Source organism: Triticum dicoccoides, chromosome 4B, assembly GCF_002162155.2.
Source record: "Triticum dicoccoides isolate Atlit2015 ecotype Zavitan chromosome 4B, WEW_v2.0, whole genome shotgun sequence".
Classification (NCBI taxonomy): Eukaryota; Viridiplantae; Streptophyta; class Magnoliopsida; order Poales; family Poaceae; genus Triticum; species Triticum dicoccoides.
The window spans coordinates 648,377,991-648,392,974 of NC_041387.1; the positions used below are offsets into that span (position 1 = coordinate 648,377,991).

The following is a 14,984-nucleotide window of genomic DNA, read 5'->3' on the forward strand; positions in this document are numbered from 1 at the left end:
AACCAGACCGGATTCTGCGAGGCCGTTGCGGCCAAGTGGATCGCCGCGCGAGACGCTCCGCACCGTGCCATGTCCGTCGTGAACTCTTGGCAGTTTTGCGCCAAGCTTGCCCGCCAATTTATGAAGGGTTGGGGCGCGAACCTTGGACGAGATCTGCGTGAGCGCAAGGCCCTCCTGGGTGCCATCCAGGCCTTGGACGCTCGCACTGACACGTCCGGGATCTCTCCAGACGAGTGGATGCTGAGATATGATCTCGAGGACCAGCTCTCGGTCATCTACTCTGACGAAGAGGCTTACTGGCGGCTACGCGGCACCCAACGGTGGGTGCTACGTGGTGATGCTAACACGGCTTATTTCCAGGCGATCGCCAATGGCCGGCATCGTCGGAACTCCATCCACTCTCTGTGGGCCGGCGATACTCAGCTCACTCGCCCCTCGGACATCTACGTGCACATCGACGGCTTTTATAAAGCCCTTTTCTCCCCCACCCCTCGGGGTGGGGCTGCGCTGGCTCCCGACACGTGGTCGGTTGCCCAGCTAGTTTCCGCCGAGGCCAACACGGCTTTGGTCGCCCCCTCCTCGGAGGATGAGGTCCTAGCAGCGATCAAGGGCATGAACCCCTCCTCGGCTCCGGGCCCGGATGGATTGTCGGTCTCGTTTTTCAAAACGTTCTGGCAAACTATCAAACCGGAGGTCATGGCCCTCTTCGACGAATTCTTCACTGGGACCATGGACCTTGAGTGACTAAACTATGGGATCATTACCCTCATCCCCAAGGTTCCGGGCGCTCCGACATCCGCCAATTCCGCCCGATCACGGTGATCAACGTGATCTTCAGGATATTGGCTAAAGGGTACGCCAATAGGGTGACCCTTCTTGCGGACTATGTCACTCACCCCAACCAATCCGCCTTCATCCAAGGCCGGTTTATTTTGGATGGGGTGCTGGTCTTTCACGAGGTCCTCCACGAAGTCCGCTCCAAACACCACCGTGCGGTCTTCCTGAAGCTAGACTTCCACAAAGCCTACGACACTGTCCACTGGCCCTTCCTTCGGGAAGTCATGCTCCGTAAGGGCTTCGACGACCGTTGGGTGACCCGCGTTATGCAATTGGTCTTCTGCGGTCGGACTGCGGTCAACATCAACGGTGAGATCGGACCCTACTTCCCCACCTTATGTGGGGTCCACCAGGGCGATCCGTTTTCCCCATTCTTATTGAACATGGTGGTTGATACCCTTGCGGTCATTCTTGATAAGGCCAAAGCCTGTGGCCACCTCCGCGGCGTTGTCCCCCATCTTGTAGGGGGGGAGGGTCTCCCTCCTCCAATATGCGGACGACACCATAGTTATGGTGGAGGGCTCCATGTCTGACATCACCAACCTAAAGTTCCTCCTCCTTTGTTTCCAACAGATGTCGGGACTTACCATTAACTTCGATAAGAGCGAAGTGATGGTCCTTGGCTACCCTCCGGAGGAGGCGATGTCCATTGCGGATCGGCTGAACTGCCGCCTGGGTTCCTTCCCCACGACCGACCTGGGGATACCCATTAGTTATTTCAGACTCACCGTTGCTGACCTCCGCCCGACGGTGACCCGGATGTAGCACCGGGTTGAACCTTGGCGGGGACGTTGGTTGTCGAAGGCGGCTAGGGTGATTCTCATCAACTCATCACTGGCTAGCCTTCTCTGGTTCCTCATGAGCTTCTACAGCCTCCATGAGACCCTCCATCAGGAGGTCGCTAAATACCAGTAAAGGTTCTACTGGGCGGGCGAGGGAGACAAGCAGAAGTATCATATGGTGAGCTGGCCCGACATTTGCAAGCCCAAAGACCAGGGTAGCCTTGGGATCCTGTCATCTCGCTGCACGAACATTGCTCTCCTGACCCGCTGGCTGTGGCGTATCGCCAATGGGAAGGGAGGCCTCTGGCTGACCATCATCCGTAATAAATACCTGAGGGGCCAACCTCTAGCCTTTTGCCAGTGTACGGGTGGCTCCCAGTTCTGGCAGTCCGTGGTCCATCTTCTGCCCGTCCTCCGCCTCGGCACGTCCATCTCTGTTGGATCTAGGGCCTCGACCCTGTTCTGGTTCGACCGCTGGCTTGGGGACTCCCCCTTGGCTGTGTGTTTCCTAGAACTATTTGCCATTGCGGCTGACCCTCGGGTCTCTATCGAGACGACCCTTATTGACTTAGGGCGTCTCGCTTTCCGTCGCCCCTTCGGCCCACTCGAGGTGGCTGCTTGGGACTCCCTCCTCCAAGACGTGGCCCTTATGCCGATGAACGTTGAGGAGGACCAGGATGCCATTTCGTGGCATCTGGAGCCGTCTGGCCGCTTCTCCATGAAGTCCTTGTATGCGGCCATCGCGCCCTCGACGGCCCGGAACCGTTTAGCCTAATTTGGGACATCTGCCTCCCTCTGAAGATCAGGATCTTTCTGTGGCAATGGATCCGCGGACGCCTCCCCTCTGGGGTCGAAGTCCTCAAGCGTACCGGCCCGGGCGATGGAATTTGTCTCATCTATGGCACGATCGAGGATGCTAACCACATCTTCTTCTCGTGCTCTACTGCCCAGTTCATGTGGGCCTGCTTCCACGAAATGGTCGGTGGCCAGTGGTGCAATACCAATTTCCCCGACTTACTTGCGGAGCTGAACGCCTTCCCTCCTCGCTACCGCCATATTAGATGGTTGTGCGTTGGGATCCTCGCCTTGCGGAGCTGAACGCCTTCCCTCCTCGCTACCGCCATATTAGATGGTTGTGCGTTGGGATCCTCGCCTGGACGCTTTGAAACATTCGCAACAAGCTTGTCATTCAGAAGGTCCCTCTTCGACATGCGACTGACGCTATCTTCAAAATGTGTGGCTACTTGCAGCTTTGGCGGCCGCTTAGCCGCCCCCAGGTCCGGGACGTCATCACCAACCTCCTCACCGATCTTCGCTCGATGCGCTCCGCGTGGCTCCCCCACTTCCGCCCCCTCCGTCTGAGCCCGACTAGGCTGTCGGATTGCTTTGCGCTGTGCGCCGTGTTGTGTGTGTTCAGAGCTTGTTGTGTTGTGCCCTCAGCTCTGACCCTCGCGACTTTTTGTGTGCCTGTGGACCTTCGTGTGTGTGTGTTTGGACATGTGTCGACCCCTGTGGGATGCTTGATTTGGGCGGTTGCTTTATAATATAAAGCGGGGCGAAAGCCTTTTTCGGAAATAAAAGTGTTCTATACTTAAATATCCCTCACGAAATTTGAGAAAATGTTACATATGTGTCAAAATACCCTGTAATTAAATGTTTGCAATTTTGACTGAAAAAAGTTGACATAATTACAAAGGGCGTTCCATATTTATAGAGAAAGAATCATGTTTTTTTAAGTGCGACCTTTAAAAAAAATCATATTTTTCAACAGGAGTGTCCACGGGTTTTGAAAGATGCTCATGTAATTTAAAAAGTGTTCATGAGTTTTCGAAATGTTCGTGTAATTTGAAAAGTGTTGACGCATTTCGAATAAACATTATTACTACAACACATGTGTATTTGATTTTGCAAAAAATTTAAAACGATCTGTTTTTGCCACCCCCCAAGAAAAAAACAGATCGGTAAACTTTCAGGTGGCACTTTTGGGAACAGAAACAAATTCATGGACAAGTGGTCATACTGATTAACTAGTTACACAAGAGAAACAATCACCAAATTTGTCCAAACACGTTGTAAATGACACCTCGTACTCCATTTCGTACGCATAATGGCTACTGGTTCACGTCCTTCGGAGTTTGGATCTTCGGCTCGGAGCTCCCGGCATCTTCTTCTCCGGCCATGGGCTCCTCCTGCTGCCCTTGCTCGGTCGACGCCCCACGCACCACACGCGAGCGCAGCAGCATGGCGCGCATGGCCGGCGTCGCGTACGACATGGTCGCCTCGTTCGACGCCTCGGCCACTGGCGCCGCCGCCATATATCCCCCGCCGCTCGACCCCACTCTTCTGATCATCCTCCTCACTCCAGTCCGCGCCCTCATCAACGTCTGCTGCTCCTCCGGCTCCAGCATCTGCCTGGAGGTGGCGCGCTGCTGCTGGTGCGCGCTCATGCCGGCCAGCATGTACGCCCGCCCCGACCTCATGTAGCTCTGCCGGTTCGACACAAGCCCGCGCATCTCCTGCAGCTCGGCCCCCAGCGCCATGATCATGGGGTCGCCGTCCCCTGCCGCCTCCGACTGCTCCAGCGCCCGCTGACGGTTCTCGAGGATCTCCACCGCCTCCTGGTGCTCTCCCCGCTCCGCCGCTGCCCTCGCCGCCGCGATGTCTTCTGCCGCCTCCACCCGGACGCGCTCCCGCTCCACCTCCACTGAGCGCTCCGACGTGTCCGGCGCGTGCTCTGGCCTCGCCACCACCGTGTCCTCGGCCGTCACGCTCACCTCCGCGCCGGTCGCCGCGTTTCTGTAGCTGAAGGCCACTTTCACCAGAGCAGTGGTGTCGCTGTCTGTCGCCTCGGTTCTTGGCACGGCCAGGAACAGCAAGAAACGCCTCTCCTCGTCGGCGTAGAGTTCCCCGACTCGAACAGACGCGGCCCGGCCGTCCTCGTCGACGCGGCTCTCGTAGCGGCCGGACTTGACGGACACGACACGGACCCCGCGGTGCACGCACGAGACGGCGATGCGCGCCTCCTGGACCACGACGGAGAGCAGCCCGCCGATGCACTGCGCGAACGCGTCCTGGATCACCGCCTCGTTCTCGATGAACGAGAACGTGCCGCCTGTCGCCTCGGCGATGACGTGCATCGCGGCGGCGTCGTGGTCGTTGCCGAAGCCGAAAGTGTGGATCGGCGCTGACCAGTCGCCGTCGGCGCCCGTGCGCGCGAAGGAGGGCGGGACGAGCTCCTCGTAGTTACTGGCCTGGACGCCGGACGGCCCTCGGCGCCTCATCATGGTGTAGGTGTCCTGTCCGTCGGAGAGGAGCACGACGCTGGAGACGGCGTTCCTGTGCCGGCGCTCGTCGAGCACCTTGGCGGCCGTGCGGAGCCCCTCGGCGATGTTGGTGCCGCCGCGCGCCGCAAGGGACTCCACGGCGCTCACGGCCAGGGCCTTCCCGGCGTCCGACATGCGCGTGAGCCTGGTCAGCCGGCGCGCCTCGGAGGAGAAGGACACGACGGAGAGGCGGTCGTCGGGGCCGAGGTTGTCGATGACGAACCGCATGGCCTGCTTCAGCAGCGCCAGCTTGTGGCCGCTCATGCTGCCGCTGACGTCGAGCACGGTCACGAGGTCCAGCGGCGCGCGCGGGGGCGGCTTGTCGCTGCCGGCCGCCACGGCGTCGGCCATCCCGGGAGCCTTGACGTGCACGAGCACGGCGAAGTTGTCGCTGGACGAGTCCCGGGCGACGACCGCGTACTCGGCGTGCGTGTTGACGACCACTGCCCCGTTCGATGTAGCTGGCGGTGTATCGTCAGCTGGCGGCCTGGAGGCCGGCTCCACCTGCTCGTCGTCGTCGAAGACGACCGTAGGCTCGGGCGGTGGCTGCTGCTGCTGCACGACATGCACGTTCGGCGGCGGCTGGTGATGCTGCATGATATGCCCGCGCGGCGGCGGCGGCGCCTGCGCGGGGAACGGAGGCATCCCGCCGTGCATGAGAGGAGGCGATGATATCGGCTCGTTCGGAGGCTGCACGGCGTGCATGGGAACGGGACGACCCAGCCTAGGCAGCGTAGGCGGCTGCGGCACCGGCGCGGTGGGTCGCAGTAACGGCAGCTCTCGCCAGCGCGCGTTGCAGAGCGGGCAGACGCGGTGGCCGTGCGCGACGCTGGCGGAGATGCAGTTGAAGTGGAAGGTGTGGGAGCACTCCGCCGTGAAGGTGGCCTGCCCGCCGCCGGCGGCCATGCCGCCGAGGCAGATGGCGCAAGGATTCTCCTACGCACAAACAAATGGAAACATCATCAGCCGCTGATTGAGATGAACCGATGAACACAAAAAGTTGCAATCTTCATAATTTTGCCATCTGTATCTAGATTAAAATCTAAACGACGAACCGAGTTTATTTACACATATCAATTGGCTATCCGTAGCAAAATTAAACGGAGAAACGATTCATTTGATTACCTGGTCAGTGCCTTCCATCTCTGCAACTGCAACCGCAGGCTGCTGAGAAAAATTGGTACGAACAAGTTAGCAGGGCAGCGGCGACATAAAACGAGGCAGATGCTTCGTCGGGAAGGACTAACACTGTTAATTTCCGGCGTGGAGGTCACGTTCGTGGTGCTTGACCCCGACCCAAACGCCTAAATAATGTGAACTTCGCGGAAGAAATATGGTCATTCAGTACGTCGTCTCCTTTGGCTGTAAGCCATTGACGACCTCACCGCGTTAGACAAAGTGGAGAACGACAGGGACGGTCGATGAAACTGAGGTTATCATTCCCATTGTTTTTGGTGAAGGCATTATCCGGAACTGGAATTTACACGACATGTTCGCGGAAATGACTTTGTGCTAACACACAACGAGCAAACGAAATGTAAATTCCCAGCTTAATCTCCTAATTGATTCCTTCTCTAGAGCTCCTGGGCTCAAAAGCAAATTATGACAAATCAAACCTGATTCCTATACATGTACTCCCTCCGTTTTTTTAGTCTACACAAAAGTCAAACTTTGTAAAATTTGACTAGCATTATAAGAAAAGATATCAACATTCACACTATGAAATCAAAGTTATTAGATGCATTATGGAATTAATTTTCATAACATATAACTTTTGTATTGTAGATGTTGGTATTTTTTTCTATAAAGTTAGTCAAATTTTACAAAGTTTGACTTTGTATGCAAACTAAAAAAAACGGAGGGAGTATCAGAAGAGGAGGTTCATGCTCGGACTGGCATTCTGGAGTGCTCTATAGCTCAATCCCACTTCACCTACCTGGGAGCTCCTCTCAGCGTAACAAAGCCCAGAATGGGACACTTCATGTATATCATTGAGAGAATTCAAAACAGACTCAGTGCGTGCTCTGACTACCTTTGTTATGATGGAGGCTGCTGATGGTCAATGATGTCCTATCTTCATTACCCACCTTCCTTATGAGTTTTCTTCTTTTTACAAAGGCATTATTACTTAAGTTGACAAATATAGGACACATTTGTTTTGAAGAGGGAAAGATTTGGAAATAAAGAATCCTCCCTTGGCCGCGGCATGGGAGCTGGTATGCAAACCTAAAGAGCAGGGTGGATTACGGATCCTCAATTTGCAGTTACAGAACAATAGTCTGCTGATGAAGATGCTCCATAAGTTCTACAAAAACATGGCCAACTGCACTGTACTCAATGGTACGTCCCCCAATTCTGGACTGATACTTGGAATGGTCAGCCTTATAATCAAATTTGGCCTCATCTGCACTCCTTTGCCAAGACTGATCAAATTTCTATTAGCCAGTAATGGAGCCAGGATGATTTATAAGATCTTTTCCATCTACCTCTCTCTAAAAGTGGCATTCGCACAATTTTTAATGATCTTCTCCAAATTGTCGCGGAGATTGACCTTCACACAGATCATGATTTGTCGCAATGTCCAGCAGGTGCAACACTTACAAAGTCAACAACATATACAAGATTCTCATGTGTGAGCATGATGTGCTACCAGTTACTAAACAGGTTTGGCACACATGATGTGAACTAAAGCATAAGATATTTATTCTGGGTGCTCATTAACAACAGACTAAGCACCAGGGCCATGTTACAACGCAAGAATTTCTTCCTGGAGGAATACTCTTGTGTGTTATGTCATCTGCGTGAGCTTGAAATAAGAGATCACAACATGTGAACAAGTATAAGAATATAAAGCGACAGGCCCCCGCGTCGCTCCGCACGAGCGACACGGGCGGCGACCCAAGCCACCGCCGACAGCCCTTTCTCCGTCGTCTACCTCCCTCGCCGCCGCCCGGATGCGCCGCCGGGCAAAGCCCGTGCGACAGCGGCGGCGGCGGGGCTTCTTCTTCACGGGGCGGGCGCCTTGTGGCTGGCTCGTGCGGCGCCGGCGCATGGTCGTCGCGAGCTCGGCGTCGGCGGGCTGAAGCCCCTCTCCTCCGGCGGGGGCGGCGGATCCGGGGCCCTCGCGCCCGGATCTGATGGTGTGTGGGCGGGGCCGGCCTGCAGCGGCGGCCCTGGCACCGTGGGATGGCGCCCGTGTTGCGGCCGATCTGGTCCGGCGCGGGCCTGGCCTGGTGGTGCTCTGGCTGGGAAGGTGCGGTCAGACGGGAGATGAAGCTTGAGGTGCGGGTGCGGCCGGGTCGCGGTGCGTCCGTGCGGGGAGGTGCGGCACGAGGTGCCCGACGGCTTGGTTCTGTCATCGTGAGGATGTGCAGCGGTGTGGTCGGCGGCTGCTGCTCGGGCAGTGCGGCAGCCCGGGTGGAGGCAACGCAGTGTTGATGTGCTGGGCGCGCGGGGCGGCGCGGATTTGCTGCTCGGAGGTCGCGAAGGGTGAGGGTGGTCAGATCCGGCCGGATTTGACATCGGTGGCTCGATGGAGGGCTTGCTGATGCATGACGTGCGGAGCTCGAGAGGTTGACCCAGGCGAAAGCTTGTCTCCGGCGTGTCCGGAACCGGCGATGGCGACGCGTTCAGGAGTCGTTTCCTTCTTGTTGGCATCGTCGAGGTACTCTCAGCTCCAATCTTCGCAGCTTCGGGGGAAACCTTAGATCCATGGGATCGGACGATGACGGTGCTCTAGCATCGTATCCCCTCTCGAGGGCTTCGTCTTTGGAGCTAGGCATCATCAAGCGGGACCGATGGAAGTTGGTGGCCCGTGGCAATGATGATGGGTGTGTGCGATGTCGGAGACGCGACAATGGTTGTGATAGTCGGCTCTTCTTCGGCGTGTTCGTGGGCAGATTACCTCGGGTTGTTTTGTTGCGGTGAAGTCGGAGCTGTGGCGGCAGGGCCCCTGTGGCGACGATGACAGGCAATAGGTGGTCTGTTTGGTGGTCTTCCGCGGCGCCAACCTTGCCTAGTTCTCCTTCGGAGCTATCTTTCAGAGTCGGAGTTGTGTTGTCCTTAGCGCGGGTGGCTGAGTTTGGCGCGGGGCTTCTTGTGTTTCACATAGCCTCATAGGTTGGGTCTACATTTGTCTTCGGAGAAGTTGGAGTCGCTTGCTCGGAGATTAGGGAGGGTGATGACGCCTGTTGGGGAGAAGTGATGACGATGACACCGGTGTGTGATGTTGACGAGACTCTATGTGAGGTGGGTGTGTGATTATGAGTGTGCCGCTCAACGGTTTGTGACGGTTTTCGCCCGGTTTTTCGTATATTAACCGGGCAACTCTTTTCTTCTTTATTAATGAGATGAGGCAAAGCTTTTGCCTCCGTTTCGAAAAAAGAAAGAAACAAGAGATCACCTCTTTTTTCGCTGGCCCTTCGCTAGGGTTTGCTGGTCCTACCTTTGTCCCAACTGGGCGCCCCTATATCACGCCATACAAATGGATATCAATGATATGAAAACTCAGATTGGCTTGCCTTTTTCTTTGGAGGTCATCATCCTTGCTTCCTGGGCCATCTGAACTACCTGAAATGGTTGGATTTTCAGAGGGATCCCTCCAAGCCTATACACTTGCACAAGAAAATTCAAGAATCAGCTTGAGTGGCTAGTCCACCGGGCGACGAGAAAAACAATTTCCAACCTTGAAGCCTGGGTTGATGCTCTTGTTTAGTAGGGATTTTGTATCCCCCTTTTGTTGTTGTTTGTATTTTTTTTCTCTTCTTTCCTCTAGCTATATTATTTATTCACATGTCTGTATAGTTTCTTTTTTTCCTTTTGAACACTTGACTTTGTATTTGTTATTTGAAAATCAATACAAATACGCAACAAAGCCCTGCTTTTTTTTCCTGAAAAAACATAGACAAAAGTCATGATCGAGATATCTGGGCCAGAATACTTGATGGCATCCAATGACGAAGACGAGTAAAGAATGAGGAGGCCTGGGATGTTTGGATCAATGGAATGCATGCATCGAACATGTTGTTAACTAAAGCATGTATGACCCGGCCGCGTGTATCTCTGCCGGTTCGCCACGCGCCCGCACATCCCCCACAGCTCGGCCTCCAGCGCCATGATCACGCTCACGTCCGCGCCGGTCGCCGCGTTTCTGTAGCTGAACACCACTTTCACCAGAGTAGCGGTGTCGCCGTCTGTTGCTTCAGCTCTTGGCTCTGCATCTTGATGACAACTTCTTCGTTCGACGCGGCGGCTGGTGACCGGTTGTCAGCTGGCGGCCCAGAGGCCGGACCACCATGCTCGTCGTCGTCAAAGACAATCGTAGACGGCTGAGCATGCCTGATACGCACAGGTGGCAGCGGTGGCGGCGGAGGTGGCGGACGTAGCTGCGTGGGCAAGCGGGGACACGCCGATGTCAATTGTGGCGTTGGCTGACCGTGTTCAAAGCTTCCTGTGTATTCTTCTTCAGCTTCTAGTTGCTGTCCTTGCTCGGCTGATGCCTCCCGTGCCCTACGCGAGCGCAGCAGCATGGCGCGCATAGCCGGCGTCGCGTACGACAATGTCGCCTCGTTCGATCCCAACTTCACTGGCGGCGCCGTCGCCGGTGCGGCCATAGCTTCCACCGGCATCTCCTCCACCAGATTCATCTGCCTCGAGGTAGCGCGTTGGTGCTGGTGCGCGCTGATGCCGGCGAGCATGTACGCCCGACCAGACAGCGCGTAGCTTTGCCGGTTTGACACGCGCCCGCGCATCTCCTGTAGCTCGGCCTCCAGCGCCATGGTCACGGGGTCGCCATCGCTTGCCGCCTTTGACATCTGCACTGCACGCTGCCGGTTCTTGAGTATCGCCACCGCCTCCTGGTGCTCGCCCCGCTCCGCTGCCGCCCTCGCCGCCGCGATGTCCTCCGCCGCATCCACCCGAACGCGCTCCCGCTCAACCTCCACCGACCGCTTCGCGTCTGCGGCGTGCTCCGGCCTCGCCACCAGTGTATCCTTGGCCGACACGTTCACGTCCATGCCGGTCGCCGCGTCCCTGCAGCTGAATGACACATTCAACAGAGCGGTGGTGTCACCGTCTGTCGCTTCGGCTCTTGGCACGGTCAGGATCAGCAAGAAACGCCTCTCCTCATCAGCGTATAGTTCCCCGACCCAGACCGTGGCGGCGCGGCCGTCCTCGCCGATGCGGCTCTCGTAACTGCCAGACTTGACCGACATGACACGGACCCTGGGGTGCACGCACGCGACGGCGATGTGAGCCTCCTGGACCACGACGGAGAGCAGCCCGCCAATGCATTGTGCAAACGCGTCCTGGATCACCGCCTCGTTCTCGACGAAAGAGAATGTGCCGCCTGTAGCCTCGGCGATGACGTGCATCGCGGTCGCGTCATGGTCATTGCCGAAGCCGAAGGTGTGGATCGGTGCTGACCATTCGCCGTCAGCGCCCGTGTGCGCGAAGGTGGGCGGGACGAGGTCCTCGTAGTCGTTGGCCTGGACGCCGGACGGCTCCTGGTGCCTCATCATGATGTAGTTGTCCTGGCCATCAGAGAGGAGCATGACGCTCGAGACGGCGTTCCTGTGCCGGCGCTGGTCAAGTACCATGGCCGCCATGCGGAGCCCCTCGGCGATGTCGGTGCAGCCCCCCGCCGTGAGGGACTCCACAGCGCTCACGGACAGGGCCTTCCCGACCTCTGACATGCGCATGAGCCTGGTCACCCGGCGCGCCTTCGTGTTGAAGGACACGACGGAGAGGCGGTCGTCGGCGCCGAGATTGGCGATGACGAACCGCATGGCCTGCTTCAACAGCGTCAACTTTTGCCCGCTCATACTGTGACTGACATCGAGAACCGTCACAAGGTCCACCGGAGCGCGCGGCGCGTCGCCACCGGCTGCCGTGATGTCGGTCATCCCAGGAGCATGGACGTGGATGAGCACGGCGAAGTTGTCGCTGGACAAATCCCTGGCGATGGCCGGGTACTCGCTGCGCGTCTTGACGACAACTGCTTCGTTTGATGCAGCGGCTGGTGACCGGTTGCCAGCTGGCGGCCCAGAGGCGGGACCAACCTGCTCGTCGTCGTCGAAGCTGCATTGTGGCTGAGCCTTCCTGATACGCACGGGTGGTGGCAGCGGTGGAGGTGGCGGAGGTAGTTGTGTGGGCAAGCGCGGCCACAACGACCTCGGTGGTGGAGGTGGCACGAAACGCGGGGGCGGTGGTGGCGGTGGCGGTGGTGGCACGGAACGCATGGGCGGTGGCGGTGGTGGCGGCGGCGGTGGCTGACCGTGCACGAAATGCACGGGCCGTGGCGGCGGCTGTCGCTGCTGCGTGGGAATGCGTGGCCACGAGTATGTCGGTCGCGGTGCCGGCGGCGGTGGCCGACCGTGCATGAAATGCACGGGAGGTGACTGCCGCAGAGGGATGATGCACGGGCGGAAGGGAACGGGATGAGTCTCTGGCTGCGGCCGCACCGGCGGAGGCGGCGGAGGTGGAGGTGGTGTGGGTCGTATGAACGGTAGGCCGCGCCGCGGCGCATTGCAGAGCGGGCAGACGCTGGCGGAGATGCAGCTGAAGTGGAACGTGTGGGAGCACTCCGTCGTGAAGATGGCGTGACCACCGCCGGCGTCCATGCCAGCGAGACAGATCGCGCAGGGATTGGTCTACACACGAACAAACGAGCAATTTCATCAGCAGACAAAATTTGCATCGAGAAACTTGATCCGGAGAAGAATTCTTTGAGCTGAAAGAAAGAGAAAGGGTTGGCACGTACGGACCTGGTCAGGGATCTCCATCTCTTGAAGTTGAAGCTGCTACGAAATGAAATGGGAGCTGAATTTCGTGTGTATATATATAAAACGAGGCGACGTGGACACGTATCACTGTATCATCGTGCAGGCCACGCGCGCGCCTTCCTTGTCGACCCCGACTTCATGAAATAATCAATCAAGAGAATAATCAATGCTCCCTCTGTAGTCTGTACGTACGCGTTAAGGGATGCACAACAGCAAGGATGATCAATAAAATTAGGCGGAGCGGATTTACTGATTTTGAGGGCGTCATATCAGGTGAATCCGGCATCCATCGTGCAAGTGCATCTCTAACCAATCCTTTAAAAATCGAACTCCTCTTTTTTGGGAGTTCGCTGCACGATCCATAAAGCCTTTACAGAGGAGAAAATGTTCATAAGTCATGAGAGCCACCCCAACTCTCTTATTCATAAGGATCGGTGGCAAGTCCCGAGTAAAACTCATCTGCCTTGTGCGAAGCACACCGCCGGCCGGCCGCCGCCCTGGTGACCGGAAAAATAGAACCTGAGGGATAGGTTAGGTCCGGCCACCATTAGAGGAGTAAAACTTTAAGGAGTTAAAAGATGAGAGGTCGTTTGCTCCTCTAAATTGTAAGAGATCGGTTAAGACATGCTCTAAGTTGTTGGCTGGCTATTCCTCTCATCCACCATACACTCTCCCTCCAACGGCTGCTATACCCATATGTTGTTATTCTTGTTTTGTGTAGAAAATGATGGCATCGGTGATTGCCGCGGGGAAGAAGGCCACGGGCTCGCGCTCCAAGCGTGCCCGGAACGAGGGGGACAACCTCCGGGCTGCTGTCAACAAGGACTTTCAACGAGTGAACAGCCGAGGGACGCCCACGAAGTGAAAGTGTGACGCGTTCTTGGAGTCCCAAGGGCTCCACGGTGACTTCACATGGCTTGCGAACAATGTCGTGATGTGAGTTTTCAGTGACTTTCATTACCCGACATACCGCAGCATCACCGTGGAGTTCCTCTCTACCTTCGAGCACACTCTCAAGGATTCGAGGGTGCCGGCGAGCTGCTCCTTCACACTCGGGGGAGTTCAGCATATCATGACGCTTTAGCAGTGGTGCAACGCTTTTGGGTTTGAGAACCAAGGGGTTCTCGACATCAGGGGGGTGCATTGGGTACTTGGGGATATTGATAGTCCCATGACACCTCACACGGTTATAAACTAATGGTAATGGGCGATGGCAGCACATGGCAAGCCCATGCATTCTGAATATTCACATGACACCAATATTTGTTGCTACATGATTATGTAAGTGCCAAAAACCTAAACCTTATATATTGTCTATTTGAAAAAAATCTCTAGTTAAAAATTTAATTTTCAAAAAAGAGAGAGAGATTTTCCTCTTCAGTCATGCTAGTTTGTTTTGCTGAATCGGTATCTTATATGTCAATCATGGCGAAATTATCCACATCAGATGGGTTTTCATTCGGAGAAATACATGAACGATAAAGATGTTTCTATTATTTCCGTAAAAGGAAAACCAGGAGAATCTTACTTCTCGTTTGGATGCTTAAACAAAAAAAAATAGGTTTTCCAGTTTCTACAAGTTTAAGGTTGGTAGTGGAAGAAACACCCAGTTTTGAGAAGCCTGGCGGATGGGGGATAAACCTCTCTAATGTCTCATTCATTGTAGACTATATGGTCCACATTTTCGAATGAAATAAATATCAATTGCTGATGTTTCATCAAAAAAGGGTGGGAGAATACAATTTCATTGTACCTTGTTGCGGTACCCTAGATATGTGGGAGTGTTTAAGATGATTGTGCTAAAATTATCCTGGTTGGACAGGATGATTCAGTCACATGGTCCTTGTCAAAGAATAAGATGCTCTCAGTCAAGTCGCTATATAGACAACTAGCAGTTAACGTGAATAAATTCCCCACATAGGTTATTGTGGAATACCAAAATTCATTTAAAGATAAAAGTCTTAGTGTGATTATTTGTGAAAATTACTGTATTGAGTTTAAAAAGGATGGCAAGGTAGCAAAGCATGTCCTTTTAGTGGGTGTGATGAATTTTCTGATCAATTTTTCCTTCAATGCTCATTAGCTAGAGTGGTGTGGAATAACTTAAAGTGTGCTTTTAATCTTCGCATGACATGTTTCATATTGGTTTCCTAGATTTAAGAAAGCGGAGGAACATTTGATGATGGTGTGTGTTTTTGTTGTCTTTCGACTGAGAAATAGTGTTGTATTTTATTAAGAAAAGTGAATAATTCTGGGGTGGT

General features: G+C 55.1%; 2 protein-coding genes across 2 annotated transcripts; both read right to left on the reverse strand.

The window, feature by feature from the left end:
- Window positions 1-3,566: 3,566 nt before the first annotated feature.
- Window positions 3,567-6,197, reverse strand: LOC119292020 (E3 ubiquitin-protein ligase WAV3-like). The gene is made up of 2 exons (XM_037570846.1): window positions 6,068-6,197; window positions 3,567-5,878 (listed from the first exon to the last, which is right to left on the reverse strand). The coding sequence occupies exons 1-2, from the start codon at window positions 6,083-6,085 to the stop codon at window positions 3,731-3,733; spliced, it is 2,166 nt and encodes a 721-aa protein (XP_037426743.1). The 5' UTR covers window positions 6,086-6,197; the 3' UTR covers window positions 3,567-3,730.
- A 3,913-nt stretch (window positions 6,198-10,110) lies between these two features.
- On the reverse strand, window positions 10,111-12,723 carry LOC119292964 (probable E3 ubiquitin-protein ligase EDA40). The gene is made up of 3 exons (XM_037571596.1): window positions 12,706-12,723; window positions 12,206-12,591; window positions 10,111-12,040 (listed from the first exon to the last, which is right to left on the reverse strand). The coding sequence occupies exons 1-3, from the start codon at window positions 12,721-12,723 to the stop codon at window positions 10,111-10,113; spliced, it is 2,334 nt and encodes a 777-aa protein (XP_037427493.1).
- Between the last annotated feature and the right edge of the window lie 2,261 nt (window positions 12,724-14,984).

What these genes read in the sequence shown, in the direction of transcription:
- LOC119292964 (XM_037571596.1), bottom strand. An exon ending in TTCGTGCACGGTCAGCCACC is followed by an intron (nt 12,041 to 12,205) that starts GCCGCCGCCACC and finishes CGTGCGTATCAG; the next exon opens with GAAGGCTCAGCCACAATGCA.